At 42.1% G+C, this 20,092-nt stretch overlaps 1 protein-coding gene and 1 long non-coding RNA gene across 3 annotated transcripts in view; one reads left to right on the top strand and one right to left on the bottom strand.

Annotated features, from left to right (window-relative positions):
* LOC130294472 (uncharacterized) overlaps positions 1-20,092 on the bottom strand; it is a 110,562-nt gene that overhangs the window by 57,299 nt on the left and 33,171 nt on the right. Inside the window, exons 3-4 of one of the 2 annotated variants that reach the window (XR_008848509.1) lie at positions 13,056-13,195; positions 4,649-4,685 (exon numbers count right to left, since the gene is read on the bottom strand). This is a non-coding gene — a long non-coding RNA (uncharacterized LOC130294472). The remainder of the gene's footprint in view (positions 1-4,648; positions 4,686-13,055; positions 13,196-20,092) is intronic. The other variant, XR_008848510.1, reaches the window with a different exon arrangement.
* FLI1 (Fli-1 proto-oncogene, ETS transcription factor) overlaps positions 1-20,092 on the top strand; it is a 116,148-nt gene that overhangs the window by 79,163 nt on the left and 16,893 nt on the right. The window contains exon 6 of the mRNA XM_056544308.1: positions 18,114-18,179. Coding sequence (XP_056400283.1) covers positions 18,114-18,179 — 66 coding nt within the window. The remainder of the gene's footprint in view (positions 1-18,113; positions 18,180-20,092) is intronic.

Below are 20,092 nucleotides of genomic sequence, written 5' to 3'. Positions count from 1 at the left end.
GGCGTACGCACAAAAAAAAATTCAAAAGTCCAAAATAGCTTCTTTTTGGTAACTTTTTATACCATAAAAAAAATGAATAAAAAGCGATGAAAAAGTCTGATCAAAACAAAAATGGTAGCGATAAAAACTTCAGATCACGGCGCAAAAAATGAGCCCTCACACTGCCCCATATGCAGAAAAATAAAAAAGTTATAGGGGTCAGAAGATGACAATTTTAAACATCTAAATTATCCTGCATGTAGTTATGATTGTTTTCAGAAGTAAAAAAAATCAAACCTATATAAGTAGGGTATCATTTTAATCGTATGGACCTACAGAATAAAGATAAGGTGTAATTTTTACCGAAAAATGTACTGTGTAGAAACGGAAGCCCCCAAAGGGTGTTTTTTCTTCAATTTTGTCACACAATTATTTTCCATTTTGCCATAGATTTGTGGGTAAAATGACTGATATTACAAAGTAGAATTGGTGGGGGGGGAAAAAAAAAGCCATCATATGGATTTTTAGATGCAAAATTGAAAAGGTTATGATTTTTAAAAAGGTAAGGAGGAATACCTCTTGCACCTTTCACACTCTGCTCTGCCCAAGAAACTGTTTAAGCTAGCTATGCATATGTTCTTGGCAGCTAAGACACTTGTTGCTAAATGCTGGAAGAGGACTCTTTCTCCCTCTGAATCAGACCTACTCTCCCGAATACGTGATATGCGCTCTTTAGAATACCTCACTGCCTCTTTGAATAATACTATCCCTGCCTTTCTCTCAGTTTGGGAACCATGGGACCGTTTCTCTGACAGGTAACCTCCCTAAGGCGGTACTGACATCTTCCCCCCCCCCCTCTTTCCCCTCCCTCCTTGTTCCCCCTCCCCACCCCTTTTTTTTGTTGTTTGTTTGTTTGTTTGTTTTTGTTTGTTGTTTGTTCGAGGTTCTGTTGTCCTTGTCTCTTTTTTGTCTTTGTTTCCTTCTCCTCTCTTTGTCTTCGTGTTGTAGAGTTTTAGTTCTCTCTTTGAATATTTGGCTATATAACTATGTTCATTTACTACAGTCTTTATGGTTTATCTGAGGTTGGGGCTAGTTGTTTTGGACTACAACTGTTTCTGAATGCTCTGGTCTCTATCTTAGCTTGTCATTTGCCCTGATGCGATCGCACTGGGCACTGTCCCAGATTATGCTTTGATTGTGTTTTACTACCTTTCTGTTTTTTATGTGAAAATCTTTAATAAAAACTACAGTAAAAAAAAAAAAAAAAAGGTAAGGAGGAAAAAAACTAAAGTGCAAAAATGGAAAAAACACTTGGTCCTTAAAGGGGTTAACACCTTAAAGGGGTTATCCACCATAAGGTGATTTTAGTACTTACCTGCCAGAACTGGGTATTTCCTGTTTGATTGTGTTCTCTAAACTACACATCCCACAGTTCCATGCTTGAAAGTTTGAGATCACTTTCCTTCCTCCCACACATCAGCCACCCCACCCATTGAAACACAGTGTTTTCTAACCAGGAGGCCTACAGCTGTTGCAAACTTGAAGCAGGACAGGCTCCCTCTGATCACCTGACTAGTGATATCAGGTCTTGGCACCTTGCAACCTGGGAAATCCCGAGACATGCCCCTGTAGCATAGCCAAATTAAAAAAAATCCTGGAATACCCCTTTAAGGATCACAGTTTTAATTTTTCATTTTACCTCCTCACCTTCTAAAAAACATAACGCTTTAAATTTTCCACATACAGATTCATATGAGGGCTTGTTTTTTGCGCCACCAATTGTACTTTATAATGACACCAATCAAATCACCACTAAATCTACGATGAAACAAAAAAAAAAATATTTGTGGGGCAAAATAAAAACAGAAACAACATTTTTTAACTTTTGGGGGCTTCTGATTCGGAATTTGGTATTTTTTTTACGTGTACGCCATTGACCGTGCAGTTTAACGTTATATTTTTATATTTTGGCAGCAGGTAGCAGGAAAGCGGCAACTCACTGATTCAGTGCAATCAGACTTCTTTATTCTTAAAAAATAGATGGTGAATAGACAATCATGTCTGAAAATGGAGAAGAGAGAGACACTTCATATCTTCAAACAGCAGACAACAGGTAACGCACAGGTCTGTAGAAGCACACGTGTTGTCTACTGTTTAAAGATATAAAGTGTCTCTCCCTTCCCGATTTTCAGACATGATTGTCTATTCACTATCTATTTATTAAGAATAAAGAAGTCTGATTGCACCGAACTGGTGAGTTGCCACTTGCCTTTTACCTGCTGCTATTACTATGGACTTGTCTTCAGATTAAGCTGAGCACCACCGAGGGACCTGCAGCTGTTGCCAGGATTTTATTGCACACATATCATAGGGCTATTGGGTTGTGCCGACTGTCTTCTTTTGCTGATAGATTTTTATATTTTGGACATTAATGCACGCGGCGGTACCACATGTTTATTTTTGTTTACATACTTTTTTTTTTATGGGAAAAGTGGGTGATTAAAATTTTTATTAGGGAAGGGGTTAAATCACATTAACTATTTTTTATTAGTTTTTGTACACTATTTTTAATTCCCGAAAGGGGACTATTACATGCAATCCTTAGATTGCATACATTAAACAATGCTATGCCATAGCATTGATCAGTGTTATCAGTGCTCGACTGCTCCAGCCTGCCATGGCTGACTGGAGCATTGAGGCACAGATCGGATGGCAAGGTGGGGCAAGTAAGGGCCCTCCCGTCATCCTCTCAGCTGTTCAGGATGTTGCGATTTCACCACGGTGGTCCCGAACAGCCCGCTGAGCTAGCCAGGATGACTTTTCTCCTTTTTTAGATGCTGTGATCATCTTTGATTGCAGCATCTAAAGGGTTAATACCAGACATCTGCCAGATTGGTGATGTCTGACATTAGTCGTGGGTCCTGGTTGCTGATAGCAACAGGGACCCACCAGGCATGGAGCTTGATATAACGGGGGCGGGAAGTGGACGTAAATATACTTCCATTGTGCTTAAAGGGGTACTCTGCTGAAAACATCTTATCCCCTATCCAAAGGGACCCCCACGATCTCTGCTGCAGCACCCGTCATTTGGTGCACGAAGCGAACTCTGCTCCATGCCCGATGACTGGCGAGGCCAGCCGCCACACCCCCCTTCATTCACGGCTATGGGAGGAGTCGTGACTGCTTAAAAATGCTGCAGGAACCAGGGTAACCAGTCCCTAGCAGTGTACAGGGAAAGGATGTGTCACCCAGGAATGGCTCACAAGTTCACATTGCCATCGGGCTATGCTATATGGAACTCTGTTGGCAGTTCTGTGGATTTTAGCGGAGAAAAAAATAGTCCATGCACAATTTTTTTTCTGCACTAAACTCTGGAAAACTACCAGATCTTTTTTTTTTTTTTTAATTAAAGGTTTTTATTGGCATGGTTTTTTTCAATAGTACAAGCAATCAGAACCCCAAAAGGGAGAGTTAGTGGGATCCGTCGGGACCTGGTGGAGTCCGTTGTGCTCCGACCCATTTTTAGGGCCGTTCCACAAAAAAAAAAAAAAGAGCTGAACGGGACAGAGCACAACAGCAATGTGAACTTAGCCTAACTAGTCCTTGGTAGAGAGCAGCTGTGAGGACCAGCACTAGTTACCTGGGTTCCGGCGGCATTTTTAAATCCGAGAGTATCAGAATAAGGCTATGTTCACCCTGCAGTTGTGCTCTGACCCATTCAGGGTCCATTTGGCTCTTTTTTTTGTTGTCGCACTGAACGGACTCTGAACAGTTCTGAGCACAACTGACAGGTCCTGATGGATCCCATTGACTTAAATGGGGACCATCGGATGTCCCGTATTTTACAGGAGTTGAGCAGAGAAAAAAGATAGGACATGCAGTCCTTCAGACAGACTGACTGACTGAGCTCCCTTTAGCAGCGTATGCTGGCAGTGTTAACAAGCCATAATTCCCACTGTCTCGGGCAGCATGAAAAAACGATGACAGGTTCCCCTTAAGTTTTGCTTATGTGCTACATATTTATCATACTATCACAGGGGGTTGATAAATTTGGAGCACATTGTGACATTTTAAATGTGCTCACATACAGGAGTTTTGTACTCCAGGTCAGACCTGGAGTAGACTTGCGACTTTTTGTAAGGGGTTTGCGATTTTATTTGCGTGTGTGCGACTTTTTGTACACAAAAAAAGTCTCTAAATACCCTGACAAATGCCCCCCATTAACTTCAAGGGATTCAGCCACGGAAGTCCACAAAATATAAAGACCGATCTTATATTTTTGCGGAATGCAGATTTCCACTGTCTGTCTCTGACCCCAAAAACACCACTAAAGGGAGAAAAAACAAAAACAAACAGCAAATACAAAAAAGTATTGTAGGTAAAAACATCATGTGTGAAACCACCCAAAATGTAAATTATGACATTGGTGTTTTATCAATCCAAGCTGGCAGTGTTTTGTGATTAGGGCATAATAGTAAACTTTAAAAGGTTAAATGAGGTTACGAGGGAAGCGTTTTTAACAGGAAAACAAACCAAAGGACAAGGGGGCACAATCTGAAGTTATTGGGAGAAAGATCGGAAGCAATGTCAGGAAATCTAATTTTACTAAAAGAGTAGTAGATGCTTGGAGGAAACTTACAGCAGATGTGGTAGGTTTACATTTACTTACTGTGGATTTACCAGAAGGCGATAAACAGTTCTCCATTCTAAGATAAAAAATGAATAAATGAAAATAAGAATAGATGGACCAGGGGGTCTCTTCTATCGATTCTCTCTATCTCTAGAATACATCTGCAATGACGCCACTTGTCAGTGCCAGTTGCAGCAGATATATTTCACATTGAAAAGGTATAACTGGGATTTATATATTTTTTTCACTTTTAAGTTATTTATTACGACTAGCTACTTCAGCAAATGTCAAAGAGTTGTAAATTGATAAACAAGGATGCAAAACATAAGTTGAACCTGTAGAGAGACCTGTTTGGTTCACCTTGTACATGGTTTCCTGCACTTCTGAGTCAACTCTGACCTGATCGTCGCTATGAGTTAAAGGAATACTGTATTGGAATATAATTTCTTACCTATTCGAAGGATAGGGGATAAGTTAGAGATCGAGGGGGTCCGACCGCTGGGACCGCCCCCCCCCCCCGCCATCTCCTGTACAGGGCCAGAGGGGGCGTGTCGGCCGCCGTGTCATGCAGGGATGGAATGCCCCCCTTTCTGCGGACTGCTGAGGCCCCGTACAGGAGATCGTGGGGGGTCCCAACGGTCGAACTTCCTGCGATCTATAACTTATTCCCTATCCTTCTCATAGGGGATAAGTTATATTCCACTACAGTATTCCATTAATCTATATGGCACACACTACAGCAATACATAAAAATACGTATGCCGTACATCTTGATCAGCAAGAGGTGTGGCTAACTGGGGAGTGGGTGTGGCATAAAAGGGGGCGCATTAAATGTACCAACGTGCAATAAAAATGTGCCAACACCTTGTTGTAAAGTAAGCCACCTAACATATTGTGTAAAGAGACTAGACAGCGTACAGATCAGTGTAGGAGGATTCCATTCAGCAGTTTTTGTGGCAGCTGTGGCTTTGCAGAATAAATAATCTTTACCACAAATACATTGCTCAGTTCTGCATTATACTCTTATGAACTATGTAAAATGGTAAAGGTGACATTTGTTCAATATTCTTGTCTTCTTTTATTTAGTGAAGATTGAAGAGACACTTTTTTTTCCTCTTTGCACTAGTTTATTCAGAACTGTACTATAAGCATTAAAGGTAGAGATGAGCGAACTTACAGTAAATTCGATTTGTCACAAACTTCTCGGCTCGGCAGTTGATGACTTTTCCTGCGTAAATTAGTTCAGCTTTCAGGTGCTCCTGTGGGCTGGAAAAGGTGGATACAGTCCTAGGAGACTCTTTCCTAGGACTGTATCCACCTTTTCCAGCCCACCGGAGCACCTGAAGGCTGAACTCATTTACGCAGGAAAAGTCATCAACTGCCGAGCCGAGAAGTTCGTGACGAATTGAATTTACTGTAAGTTCGCTCATCTCTAATTAAAGGGGTACTCTGGTGAAAAACTATGTGCAAGGTGCCCACTTTTTTTTTTGAGTGTATCAACCAGTCACACAATAATATAGTTAAAGGGGTACTCCGGTGGAAAACTTTTTTTTTTTTACCCAAAATTTCGTCTGACAAAACTGGTCTTTTCGCGACAGAGCTCCCTTAAAGGGGTACTCCGGTGAAAACCTTTTTTTTTTTAAATCAACTGGTGCCAGAAAGTTAAACAGATTTGTAAATGACTTCTATTAAAAAAAATAATCCTTCCTGTACTTATTAGCTGCTGAATACTACAGTGGAAATTCTTTTCCGTTTGAAACACAGAGCTGTCTGCTGACATCACGAGCACAGTGCTCTCTGCTGACATCTCTGTCCATTTTTTAGGAACTTGTCCAGGGTAAAAGGAAATCCCCATAGCAAAGATATGCTGTTCTGGACAGTTCATAAAATGGACAGAGATGTCAGCAGAGAGCACTGTGCTCGTGATGTCAGCAGACAGTTCTGTGTTGCAAAAAGAGAAGAATTTCCGCTGTAGTATTCAGCAGATAATAAGTACAGGAAGGATTAAGATTTTTTTAATAGAAGTAATTTACAAATCTGTTTAACTTTCTGGTACCAGTTGATTTATAAAAAAATAAAATAAAAAATAAAGTTTTTCACCGGAGTACCCCTTTAATGCTTATATTACACTTCTGAATAAACTAGTGCAAAGAGAAAAAAGTGTTGATTTATAAAAAAAAAAATAAAAGAAATAGTTTTTCACCGGAGTACCCCTTTAACAAGCACCTTGGGTGACTTTCTAACACTTCCCAGACTATAGGGCAGTGGTCTCCAACCTGTGGACCTCCAGATGTTGCAAAACTACAACTCCCAGCATGCCCGGACAGCCTTTGGCTGTCCGGGCATGCTGGGAGTTGTAGTTTTGCAACATCTGGACGTCCGCAGGTTGGAGACCACTGCTCTAGGGCCTCAAAGCCACCCCCCTCCCTTAGCATCCCTCCAAATAATACAATCAGATAGTCAGGGTGCCCAAGAAAAATATTTTAGAACAAGGTTCAGGAGAGTGTATTAGCTGTAGTGTCATCTACTGGTTCTAAACTGTACTGGCTTTACTGCAGCGCTGCAAGAACGTTTAAGGGGCCTCAAAGTACGAGTGATTCTATTCTGGTGCAGACCGCAGTATTTCAACAAGCGGTATCTATTGGAGACTTCATCTTACACACTCGCTTTGGAATGAGAAACAGATGACAACACATCTGAAATGCTCATTTCTGTTAATGGAAAATGTAATGCTTCCGGGGAGACATAAAATCCCACATCTCTCCTGTGCTACAGCACGTTCTTCACTGCAGACACTAGAAGCTGCCTTTCCACCGAATTTGGCTGCCTTCCCTGGCTGTGTCAGGCTAAAACTTTATTTTTCTTAAAACGCTCTCTATTTACGTGGGTGGCGTCTGAGTCCTTGGCATTGCATCTCCAAGTGTACTCTGGCAATTTTCCGTCCCCATTAACTAACTCATTTCTGGATAAAAGAACCTATTGTGGCAATCAGACATACTTTAAAGACATTAGTCTACATCATCAGTCCCCAGCCAAAGAGAACACTTGCTAACATCCAGGCTAGTCATACGGAGGAGGCCGTTCACATTCAGTCACAAGACTCCACTGTTACATCTGACACACAAGATAAATCCTTTAGGCCTTTACTAAAAAGATCTTAAGGTTAAAATTCGAGAATTTACGATTGTAAGACCTCATACAATAATAAAATTGTCTGAAATCCTCAATACTTGTCTCTGTAGTCCTCATTATTTGCATGGCTGGATTTAATAGGAGAAAACTTCTTAACCCTTTTAAGACTAGGGTGATATTAGCCCATCATGCCCAAAGCAAAACGAAGGGAATATAAGGGAGGAAGGTAAAGGACCTCCAGCCGGCCTTTAAGCTGATCGGGTCCCGATCAGTTCTACTGAGCTACCAGCAAGTGATTTTTCCTGTTTTAAATGCAAATATTAAAAGGGTTACTCCACTGCTCAGCGTTTGGAACAAACTGTTCCGAATGCTGGAGCCGGCGCCGGGAGCTTGTGATATCATAGCCCCCCCCCTCATGATGTCACACCCTGCCCCCTCAATGCAAGTCTATGGGAGGGGTGTGACGTCATGAGGGGGTGGGGCTATAACGTCACGAGCTCCTGGTGCCGGCTCCAGCGTTCAGAACAGCTTGTTCCAAACGCTGAGCAGCGGAGTAACCCTTCAACATTGATTGCGGTGTCTAAAGGGTTAATGCTGGACATTGGCTCCATCGGCGATGGGTCTCGGTTGCTAATTGCAACCAGGCCCCACAAGGGTGCTAGATACTACGAGAGACATTTATCATTGTGTGTCTGTGTTTACGTGCAACATAATTATCATGCTGTCGCACAGGGTTTTATAGGCAAAACAAAAAAATCACTCCAGAACCCTTTGTTTGTTTCCTCCTCTCCTCTGCAACTTTTCCGCAAAAAATTCACAGTTGCCCATTTTGACCCTAAGGACCAGAGCATTTTTTTTGCAATTCTGACCACTGTCACTTTAAGCATTAATAACTCTGGGAGGCTTGTACTTATGAATTTGATTCCGAGATTGTTTTTTCGTGACATATTCTACTTTATGTTAGTGGTAAATTTTCGTTGTGGTAAATTCCAAAATTTCATGAAAAATTTGAAGATTTTGCATTTTTATAACTATGAGGCTCTCTGCTTGTAAGGAAAATAGACATACCAAATAAATTATATATTGATTCACAAATACAATATGTCTACTTTATGTTGGCATTATAAAGTTGACATGTTTTTACTTTTTGAAGACATCACAGAGCTTCAAAATATAGCAGCAATTTTCCAAGTAAATTTCAAAATCCGAATTTTTCAGGGACCAGTTCAGGTTTGAAGTGAATTTGAGGGTCTTTATGTTAGAAATACCCCATAATGGACCCCCCCCCCCCCCATGCAGTTGCACGGGATGATTTCAGCAGGCATCCTGTTCCGATCCCCGGTCGGCTAGCAGAGGGGATCGAAATTCCCACAGACGTACAGGTACGCCCTTGGTCCTTAAGTACCAGGGCGCAAGGGCGTATCCATACGCCCCTGGTCCCCAACAGGTTAAAAATTCTCTCCACGGCCAGTTTTGTAATCCAGGTCTGGGCTGGTGTAGATTTGTGGTGTTTTTGAGGAGTTTGCAGCATTTCATGCGACATTTGCATTTAAGAAATCCGTTACCACTGCAAGTTGAGAATGCAAAACAACTTGAGTAACCATGTTCGAACTGATTTACTTCAGAAGTTAAAGGGGTATTCTAGGGGGAAAAAACAATTTTTTATATATATATATATATATATTTATTAACTGGCTCCAGAAAGTTTAACAGATTTGTAAATTACTTCTATTAAAAAATCTTAAACCCTTCATGACCCAGCTAGTTTTGGCCCTTATGACCCAGTCCTTTTACTCAAATCTGACATGTGTCTCTTTAAGTGGTAATAACTTTGAACTGCTTTTACCTGGCAAAGTGATTCAGAGGTAGTTTTTTCAAGACATATTGTACTTCATATTAGTGGTAAATTTTTGTTGATACATGAAGCGATTTTTGTGAAAAACTCTAAAATATTGTGAAGAATTGGAAAAAGTTTCATTTCTCTATGTTTGAAACTCTCTACTTGTAAGAGAAATAGTCATGCCAAATTAATTTAGTTATTAATTCACACCCACAACATGTCTACTTTATGCTGGCATCATTTGTTAAGCATTCTTTTACACAAACTACCTACACACACATACACAGTCATGGCCGTAAATGTTGGCACCTCTGAAATTTTTCAAGAAAATGAAGTATTTCTCACAGAAAAGGATTGCAGTAGCACATGTTTTGCTATACACGTTTGTTCTCTTTGACAGACATTTATCAAGCGATTTAGTTACATTTTTTTTTACTAAAAATGTCACACAAATGTTGCACCTGCGACTACACGATTTTTCGTGCGACATTTTGACTGGAAAGCGAGAAAAGCACGTTTTCCAAAACTTAACTACGTAGTAATAATTTTAAAATGGACTACAGGTAGTCTGGTATTTATTAACTGCGACAGTCGCAACTGCGCAAAAAAAAGTCGCAACAAGGTTAAAAATTGACTAAATTTACTCCAGCTCAAACATGGAGCAGAAAAAGCTACTACCAAAGTAAAAAAAAAGAAAAAATTGCTTACGTGAAAGAAAATTATCAACAGGCTGAAACCAGTTGATGAATAAGTCACACATATGCAAAAAAAAAAAACTTAAGAAAAAAGTACTAAAAAAAGGAATACATAAGCAAACATTGATAAATGTCCCTCTTTGTGTGTATTGGAACTAAACAAAAAAAGGGAGGAAAAAAAGCGAATTGGACATAATGTCACCAAACTCCAAAAATGGCCTGGACAAAATTATTGGCACCCTTAACTTAATATTTGGTTGCACACCCTTTGGAAAAAATAACTGAAATCAGTGGCTTCCTATAACCATCAATAAGCTTCTTACCCCTCTCAGCCGGAATGTTGGACCATTCTTCCTTTGCAAACTGCTCCAGGTCTCTCTTATTGGAAGGCGCCTTTTCCTAACAGCAATTTTAAGATCTCTCCACAGGTGTTCAATGGGATTTAGATCTGGACTCATTGTTGCCACTTCAGAACTCTCCAGTGCTTTGTTGCCATCCATTTCTGGGTGCTGTTTAACGTATGTTTGGGGTCATTGTCCTGCTGGAAGACCCAAGATCTCAGATGCAAACCCAGCTTTCTGACACTGGGCTGTACAGTGTGACCCAAATTTGGTAATCCTCAAATTTCATGATGCCTTGCACACATTTAATCTAAAAGTGAGAAAAGAGAACGCTCCTTGGTGTAATAAAAGATATATATAAGTAAAATACGGAGGCATAAAAGCCGCTCCTCCCAAGTAGTTGTGTAACAGCATACACAACAATGGTACTCACATAAAATAGTAGAGATATCCGCTATGTATGGTAATGTAGGATCGGTGAGGCTTCGAAGTGGATCGCGGCTCCACGAGGCGCAGGATGTACTCAGAGAAGGAAAGGTAAAATCACAGGTAGTTTAATTCCCCTGTGATTTTACCTTTCCTTCCTGCGCCTCGTGGAGCCCACTTCGAAGCCTCACCAATCCTCCATTGCACACATTCAAGGCACCCAGTGCCAGAGGCAGCAAAACAACCCCAAAACATAGAACCTCCACCATATTTCACTGTAGGTACTGTGTTCTTTTCTTTATAGGCCTCATTCCGTTTTGGGTAAACAGTAGAATGATGTGCTTTACCAAAAAGCTCTACCTTGGTCTCATCTGTCCACAAGACGTTTTCCCAGAAGGATTTTGGCTTACTCAAGTTCATTTTGGCAAAATGAAGTCTTTCTTTTTATGTCACTGTGTCAGCAGTGGGGTCCTCCTGGGTCTCCTGTCATAGCATTTCATTTAATTTAAATGTCGACAGATAGCTCGCGCTGACACTGATGCTCCCGGAGCCTGCAGGACACCTTGAATATCTTTGGAACTTGTTTGGGGCTGCTTATTCACCATCCGGACTATCCTGCGTTGACACCTTTAATCAATTTTTCTCTTCCGTCCACGCCCAGGGAGATTAGCTACATGCCAAGTGTCATGGGTTGCATAATGTTGCGCACTGTGGACAAAGGCAAATCTAGATCTCTGGAGATGGACTTGTAACCTTGAGATTGTTGATATTTTCCACAATTTTGGTTCTCCAGTCCTCAGACAGTTCTCTTCTCCTCTTTCTGTTGCTTAGTGTGGCACACACAGACACACAATGCAAAGACTAAGTGAACTTCTCTCCTTTTTATCTGCTTTCAGGTGTGATTTTTATATTGCCCACACCTGTTACTTGCCCCAAGGATCATCACATGCTTGAAACAATCTTATTTTTAAAACATTTTGAAAGTGTGCCAATAATTTTGTCCATCCCATTTTTGGAGTTTTGTGGGACATAATGTCCAATTTGCTTTCTTTCCTCCCTTTTTGGTTTATTTCCAATACACACAAAGGGAATAAACATGTGTATAGCAAAACATGTGTTACTGCAATCCTTTTCTGTGAGAAATACTTCATTTTCTTGAAAAAATTTCAGGGGTGCCATTTACGGTCATGACTGTGTATATGTATATAAATATGTATATATATTTTTAAAATTTCTATTAAATTTATTTATTTTTTACTTCTGTACAACAGCTTCCCCTAGTGTCGGCCCTGCCAAGCACAAGATGCAGTAGCAAGTTTAGGACACTAGGGTGCACAACTAAACAGCTCATTTACAAAAAAAATAAAAATTACTGCACTCGCTTCACTCAGAAGTGAAGCATGCAGGTGGACAAAGCTGCGGGAGCTCGGGACCAGTAAGGGACATCGGGGAAGGGGGACAGGACACTGGGGACAACTTAGCAGAGCAGTGTGTGTGTGTGTGTCATGATCCCTGTGATTGGGACAAACACACTGCTCTGCTCAGGATTTTCATTGGGAAACGCTGCCATCAGCTAGTCTGAGTAGCGATCGCGGTGAGAAACCCCCCTAGGTCCCGAGGCAAGATGGCTGGCTATTAGTGATAGCCACCAGGGGCATAGCTAGAAACCACAGGGCCCTGGTGCGAAAAATTGCTTTGGGGCCCCCAAACCCCCCACATCCCACACTGGACTGGGACCAAAAATAGGCCCAGGCATTTTAGAATAAGCAGTTGTTTTTTTTGGTGGCGGTCCGACTGCTGGGAACCCACAATCACTTTGGCTCAAGTGGCTCTCCAGCTGTTGCAAAGGTACTACAGCTCCCATCATGTCTGGAGAGTCTCAAGCATTATGGCAGTTTTAGCTTTGCAACAGCTGGAGGGCCACAGATGGGGGTACATTGTCACCTATCATCACTGCAGAATGATATAGCTCTGATGGGACAGTCAGGAGAACACACAATGATATCAGTGACCTGAGTGATGTCTTCTCTGTTGTCTTTTTCTTCCACATCTGGTCCAAACCATCGTGACTTCTTCCAGCTACATCTTCTCTGTATAGAGTCTGACACCCAGAATTCATTGGTACTTCACTTTGACAGAAGATCTTCATCCTCTATGAAGATAATAATCATTATAACCCTGCCAAATACTGTGTCCTGAATATAATTCTGCCACACACTTTACCCATTGACTATAATTCGGCCACACACTGTTTCTTCATTAGCTGAATCTCACCCCTGCACTAACCTTCCCCAGACCTCTGTGTCCTTCTCCTCCAGGCTCCTCTGTTCTGCCTCCCAAGACCCCTAAGTCCTCTCCTGGCACTTCTGCCCCCCAGATCCCTAAGTCTTCTCCTGGCACCTCTGCCCCCTAGGTCCCTAAGTGCTCTCCAGGCTCCTCTGCCCCCAAGACCCCTAAGCCCTCTCCAGGCTCCTCTGCCCCTTCCTCAGACCCCTAAGTCCTCTCCAGGCAACTCTGCCCCCCTCCTCAGACCCCTAAGTCCTCTCCAGGCTCCTCTGACCCCCTCCCCAGACCCCTAAGTCCTCTCCAGGCCCTTCTGCCCCCCCTTTCCAGACCACATTGTCCTGCTCCAGAAGGCTGTCAGAACATCATAGGAGTTGTAGTTGTGCAACAGATTGGAGAACACCAATCTAAACCAATATTCCCCAACCCATCAGTGGTATATTTTAGGTTTGTGCTGCCCTTAGTCGACCCATACCACATCGCCTCTGGCCCCCCATCCCTCATTGATGTACAGTGTATGTATGTATTTATGATAGATGTGAATATGACTGGTGTATGTATGGTGTGTGTATATGTATGTATGAATGTATGACAGATGTAAATATGATAGATGTATGTACGCTAGATGTGTGATCTATCAAACATACTCAAAACTATCATACACATTCATCATACATACCCACACCTATCATGCATGTATAAATCATACATATACACACACCATACATACATATACACCCCCCCCCCCCTCTTATCCTCGGTCTCATCACCCCACCCCTACACCCCATCTTTGGTCTCTTCAGCCCCCTCCCCCTGCACCCCATGGCATAGCATTGGTCAGTGTATGCAATCAAGAGACCGAATGTTATAGCCCCCAATGGGGGCAAAAAATAAGTAAAAAAAAAAAAAAAAAAAGTTAATATAAGTGAATTAACGCCTTCCTAATAAAAGTTTGAATCCCCTTTTCCCATTTTTTTAAATTAAATAAATAAGAAATAAAAATAATCATATGTGGTACTGCCGAGTGTGTAAAAAAATACCAAAGCCAAAATTGTGCATTTTTGGTCACTTCATATACCATTAAAAAAATCAAACAAAAAATGGAACCAATAAAAACTACAGACCACGGCACAAAAAATGAGCTCTCATATAGCCCCGTATGCAGAGAAATAAAAATGTTATAGGGGTCAGAAGAGGACAATTTTTAACATACTCATTTTGGTGCATGTAGTTATTTTTTTTTTATAAAACCTACATAAATTGGGTATCCTAATAACCGTATGGACCTACAGAATAAAGATTCAGTAAACAATTTTATCGAAAATTGCATTGTGTAGAAACGGAAGCCCTAAAAAGTTGCAAAACAGTGTTTTTTGTGGGGTTTTTTTTGCCGCAGATTATGTTATAAAATAAGTAATGGCATTACAAAGTACAATTGGGGATGCAAAAAAAAGCTGTAGGTGCAAAATTGTAAGCATTATGATTTTTAGAAGGGGAGGAGGAAAAAAATTTAAGTGAAAAAACAAAAATTGGCCTGGTCCAAGCACTCTGTCATGTTCTTTCTAGTTCTTGGTCTCCTCAAACCCCCCCCCCCCCATCCTTGGTCTCCTCAACAAACCCCCCCCCCCATCTACATACTTTCCCCCCTCTCCTCTCTCATCCACAGTGTGAAGACCCCCCTCGCGCGCTGCTCCACACCCCATCCCTGGCCTCCTTAGCCCCTCAGTTCACTCGCTCTCAATGCCCCCCCCCCCCCCCAGTTCACTCACCTAGAGATCGGTGGCTTGGTTTGAGTTGGTGGAGCCTGTGCTGCTCCTGCCACTGCTGCACAGGGGACCTCTACCGTGGAGAGCTGGGAGAGAGAGCACACAAGGAGCGCTGCCGTGGAGAGCACGCAGGGACAGGGTCAGGTGATTATTGGAGCAGACGTGCGTCCCTGCATGGGCACGTTAACTCCGATCAGCCCCTGGCCTGTTCCGCTCTTCTCAGAGTTTTTAAGGGCCGCGCCCTTCCTAAAGGTAATTTTTAAATACAAATGTGCTGGTAGCGATGGGTTGGGCCCTCGGGCAGTGCCAAGGGCCAGATCTACTGCCGCAGCAGCAGATAGTGTATTGGGGGCCCTGCGGGACCCCCAGGATATGGAGCCCAGTTTCGATTGCGACCCCTGCGACCTCTATAGTTATGCCACTGATAGCCACCATCTTACCGGGCGCAGCGAGATGCCGCAAGTAGCGGCCAGTATCTGCATGATGTACATGTACATCATAGGCCGGGAAAACCTTCCCGGTCATGATGTACATGTATGTCATGGGTCGGGAAGGGGTTAATCCTTCCAGTAGTTATCAGCTGCTGAAGTTGAGTTGTTCTTTCTTTGTGACAACAGTGCTCTCTGCTGACACCTCTGTCTGTCTCAGGAATTGTCAGAAGCATTTGAGGTTTGCTATGCGGATTTGCTCCTTCTCTGGACAGTACCTGAGACAAGCAGACGTGTCAGCAGAGAGCACTGTTGTCACAAAGAAAAGAACAACTCAACTTCAGCAGCTTATAACTACTGGAAGGATTAAGATTTTTTAATAGAAGTAATTTTTTACTTTCTGGAGCCAGTTGAGTTATATATGTGTGTATTTTCCTGGAATACCCCTTTAAAACTTGCCTAGGTGCACATATGACAAAAATAATTACAATTTAAGCACAAAAAAAGCTGTAAATACAATGCTAAATCTCATTCCCTATGTTTTTCCTACTGTACCAGTAATCTTTAGAGACATACATGCACATTAGATGCAGACCCTGTCTTCTCTGTATGCTTCTAAGTGCTCTCTCTGCACCGGAAAGCTTTGTAACATTACATCAAGTGGAGCTCCTGAGCAGCTGCCTAAATGCAGATCCCAGTGCTTCTTGATTTGGAAGCACAGCACCAAATATGAGTGCTGCATTAAAAGTTTTTTAGTGACAGAACTGATTATTTCCTATAAACATTTCATATAATTCACTTCTAAATGAAAACAGAAATGATTGAGGCCAGTCTACCGGTCTATGTCCGGGTAGATTCTGATCTCTTTTTTTTACTGATAATTTAGGGGGAGATTTATCAAAACCTGTCCAGAGGAAAAGATGCCCAGTTGCCCATAGCAACCAATCAGATCGCTTCTTTCATTTTTAACAAGGCCTCTGCAAAATAAAAGAAGCGATCTGATTGGTTGCTATGGGCAACTGAGCAACTTTTCCTCTGTACAGGTTTTGATAAATCTCCCCATTAGAAATTTAGTTTATAATCTTTAAAATGCAAATCAGCTCAGGGGCCATTTCAACCCATAAGCCAAACTTTTCTGGTCAGTGGATGATGCAGACACATGTTCTATATGTGCAAGGTGCCCACTTTTTTTTTTTTGAGTGCATCAACCAGTCACACAATAATATAGTTAAAGGGGTACTCCGGTGGAAAACTTTTTTTTTTTAAATCAACTGATGCCAGAAAGTTAAACAGATTTGTAGATTACTTCTAATAAAAATCTTAATCCTTCCAGTACTTATTAGCTGCTGAATACCACAGAGGAAATTCTTTTCTTTTTGGAACACAGAGCTCTCTGCTAAAATTTCTGTCCATTTTAGGAACTGTCCAGAGCAGCATATGTTTGCTATGGAGATTTTCTCCTACTCTGGACAGTTCTTAAAATGGACAGAGATGTCAGCAGAGAGCACTGTGCTCGTGATTCAGCAGAGAGCTCTGTGCTCCAAAAAGAAAATAATTTCCTCTGTAGTATTCAGCAGCTAATAAGTACTGGAAGGATTAAAAAAAAAATTATAGAAGTAATTTACAAATCTGTTTGACTTTCTGGCACCATTTGATTAAAAAAAAAAAAAAATAGTTTTCCACCGGAGTACCCCTTTAAGGTCTATCTTATTGACAGAACTGTAATAAGTTATGTTTGATTTTTTTCTGACTATACATGTTCCGGAGATTTATGGATCTCTGGTACTGAATGTTTGAGGAAGTTATACATAAAAGAATTTCAGGCTATTGTAGTGCTGGGCGGTATGACCAAAAATATGTATCACGGTATTCTTCAAACTTATGGTGGTTCCACTGTATTTTTTTTTTTCCCCACTCATTTCCCCCTAACCCCCCTTCCCTCTAATGAATTATCAGCCGCAGTGCGCTGGGGAACTAATCATATATTACTTGCGGGCGCTGCTCTGCATTTCCTCCCCCCACCGCTGTCCCCACATCGGGGGACTAATCATGTTACCCACAGGCGCTGCTCTCCTTCTCCTCCTGTGAGCCGCGGCGCTGGAAATGAATGAGTTGTGAGCCGCGGGCACAGGACTTTGGTTCGGAGAATGGAAGCTTTCACCTCCCCCTGCAAGCACTGAAAGCCAGTGGGCCGTAGGCGCTGCAGAGATTCTGATCAGAAGCTCTGCAGCCCCTGTGGTCCACGGGCTTTCTGCACTTGCAGGGGGAGGTGACAGCTTCCGTTCTCCGAACAGAAGTCCTGCGGCCACGGCTCAAAACTCATTAATTTCCAGCGCCTGCGGGTAACATGATCAGTCCCCTGATGTGGGGACAGCACTGCAGTTCATTCCTTTGAAGGGGGGGGGGGGGGGGTAGGGTCCCAACCGGTATTGCGGTATAGGGAAAAATTCATATCGTACAGAAAAAACACACCGGTATTCGGTATGAACCGGTATACCGCCCTGCACTAGGCTATTGCACATTTATAATTCCTATAATGATTGTCTAATCCAACAAGATAGTCTGCTTTATAATGATTTATCAACCCCCACAGATCCTTCCTATGACACCGCCCGGAGATCTGGATGGGGAAATAACGTCAACTCGCCTGTCACAAAAAGTAAGTGAACATCCAGTCTTAAAAAAGGACATGTGGCCTCTCCTGACCTGTGTGTTTTACTAAAAACATATATAATCCCCATGAAACCAAAATTCTAGATAATTTTTTGCTCTAGGTCTGAGTTGTGCCATTTTTTTTATATTTTTTCTAGAAATGTATGATTAACCCCTTAAAGGGTAGCTCCCACCATCCTTTTTTTTCCCTCTCTGTCCCTGCCTATTTCCCATCTATCCCTAACCTCCTCCCTGCCTAATTTTTTTTTTTACTATATAAAAAAAGCAGTTTTGTCTGCCTAGTAGCGTGCTCACTACCTGGCAGACTTCCCCAGCAGGCACCACGTCACTGATGCCTGCTGGGGGGGACTTCCGCCCTTAGTTCATCTACACAGGGTGCCTCCAGCTGTTTCACCACTACAACTCCCAGCTTGCCGTGACATCTATTGGCTGTCAGGGCATGCTGGGAGTTGTAGTGGGGAAAAACTGGAGGCACCCTGTGTTAAAAACAATACATGGCCGCGGCGCAACCCGAACCCCGCTACCCCTCCCCTGAACCCCGCTAACCGAACACCCTCCCCTAACCCCCCCCCCCCCAGACATACCAGGACAGTGCAGCGACGGGCAGGACAGCAGCGACGGGATGCCGGGAGGCGGGGCCGGCGTGCAAGGCCAGGGAGCAGGGGAGCCAATGCACGCTTCTTCTGTTCTCAGCGTTCGCTCCCGCCTGTCAATCAAACAGCGAGCACTGCAGTGAGTGAATTCCGACTCATTGCCAGGCTTCAATGAGTCGAAATTCACTAGAGACGTCGCTGCCGAATGGATTCGACCACTGGGAGGGCGACCCTTAGTGGCCGAATTTAAAAGTGATTTTAAACTATTTTAAAATCACTTTTTTTTATTAAAGTATATTAGAGATATGTTGTAGTACTTAAGTACTACAACATATCAATTTTTTTATTTCATGACAGTGCCCATTTAAGGACACAGTCCATTTTGACCTTTGCATTTTCCTTTTTTCCTCATCGCCTTCTAAAATCCATAACTCTTTTATATTTCCATTTACAGACCCATATGAGGGCTTGTTTTTTGCGTGACTAGTTGCACTTTGTAATGCCATCACTCACGTTACCCTTAAATGAATGGTAAATCCCCCCCCAAAAAAAAATTTGTGTAAGGAAATGTAAACATAAATCACAATTTATTTTTATTTTTTTTGGGGGGGGGGGGGGGGGGGTTAGTTTAAACGGTGTACAATTTACAGTAAAAATTACATGTTTTCTCTATTCTCTGGGTCAATGTGATTAAAATGATACCAATGGTGGATACATACTTTATTATTGTGCTGCTTTTAAAAAATGGTCACCAAATTACTACAGCAATCTGAGAAGGACTATACAGTGGTCACTTTCCAAGACATTCTCACCAAACACAACAGACCAGAATATATTTTATAACAACGATTAAAATCTTTATTAGAGAACAAAGGTATAAAATCACATAAAATACATTCATATGGAGAGGTAGATCGGTAACACAGAAAGAAGACAGTGAGGATAAAGAAGTAAATGTAACTGCAATAAGTAGACAGATATATAAATGATAGCATGGTGCAGCTCTAGCTTTACACATGGATACTGGTGTAGCAGTAGCCGTAATATACCATAACATTACAATAATAAGTAAATTAAAGATAGCATAATAAATGGATAGCAATAGATATTAGTAATGCACTCTGCCTGGACTCCTCACCTCAGCCCCAAACGCGTTTTCACACCTGCTTCGATGGGCTGAGGTGAGGAGTTTTTACAGACGGAGGCAGGTGAGGCGACCTCTGTCCGCCATCATAGCTGATCTTATTCCCACGGCAGTGCAACGGTGATCAGATCAGCCATTTTAATTGCCGCGGATGCCGTGATC

Source organism: Hyla sarda, chromosome 10 (assembly GCF_029499605.1).
Source record: "Hyla sarda isolate aHylSar1 chromosome 10, aHylSar1.hap1, whole genome shotgun sequence".
Lineage (NCBI taxonomy): Eukaryota > Metazoa > Chordata > Amphibia > Anura > Hylidae > Hyla > Hyla sarda.
The sequence above is the reverse complement of the archived record's forward strand: the minus strand, read 5'-3'. Positions and strand labels throughout refer to the sequence as shown.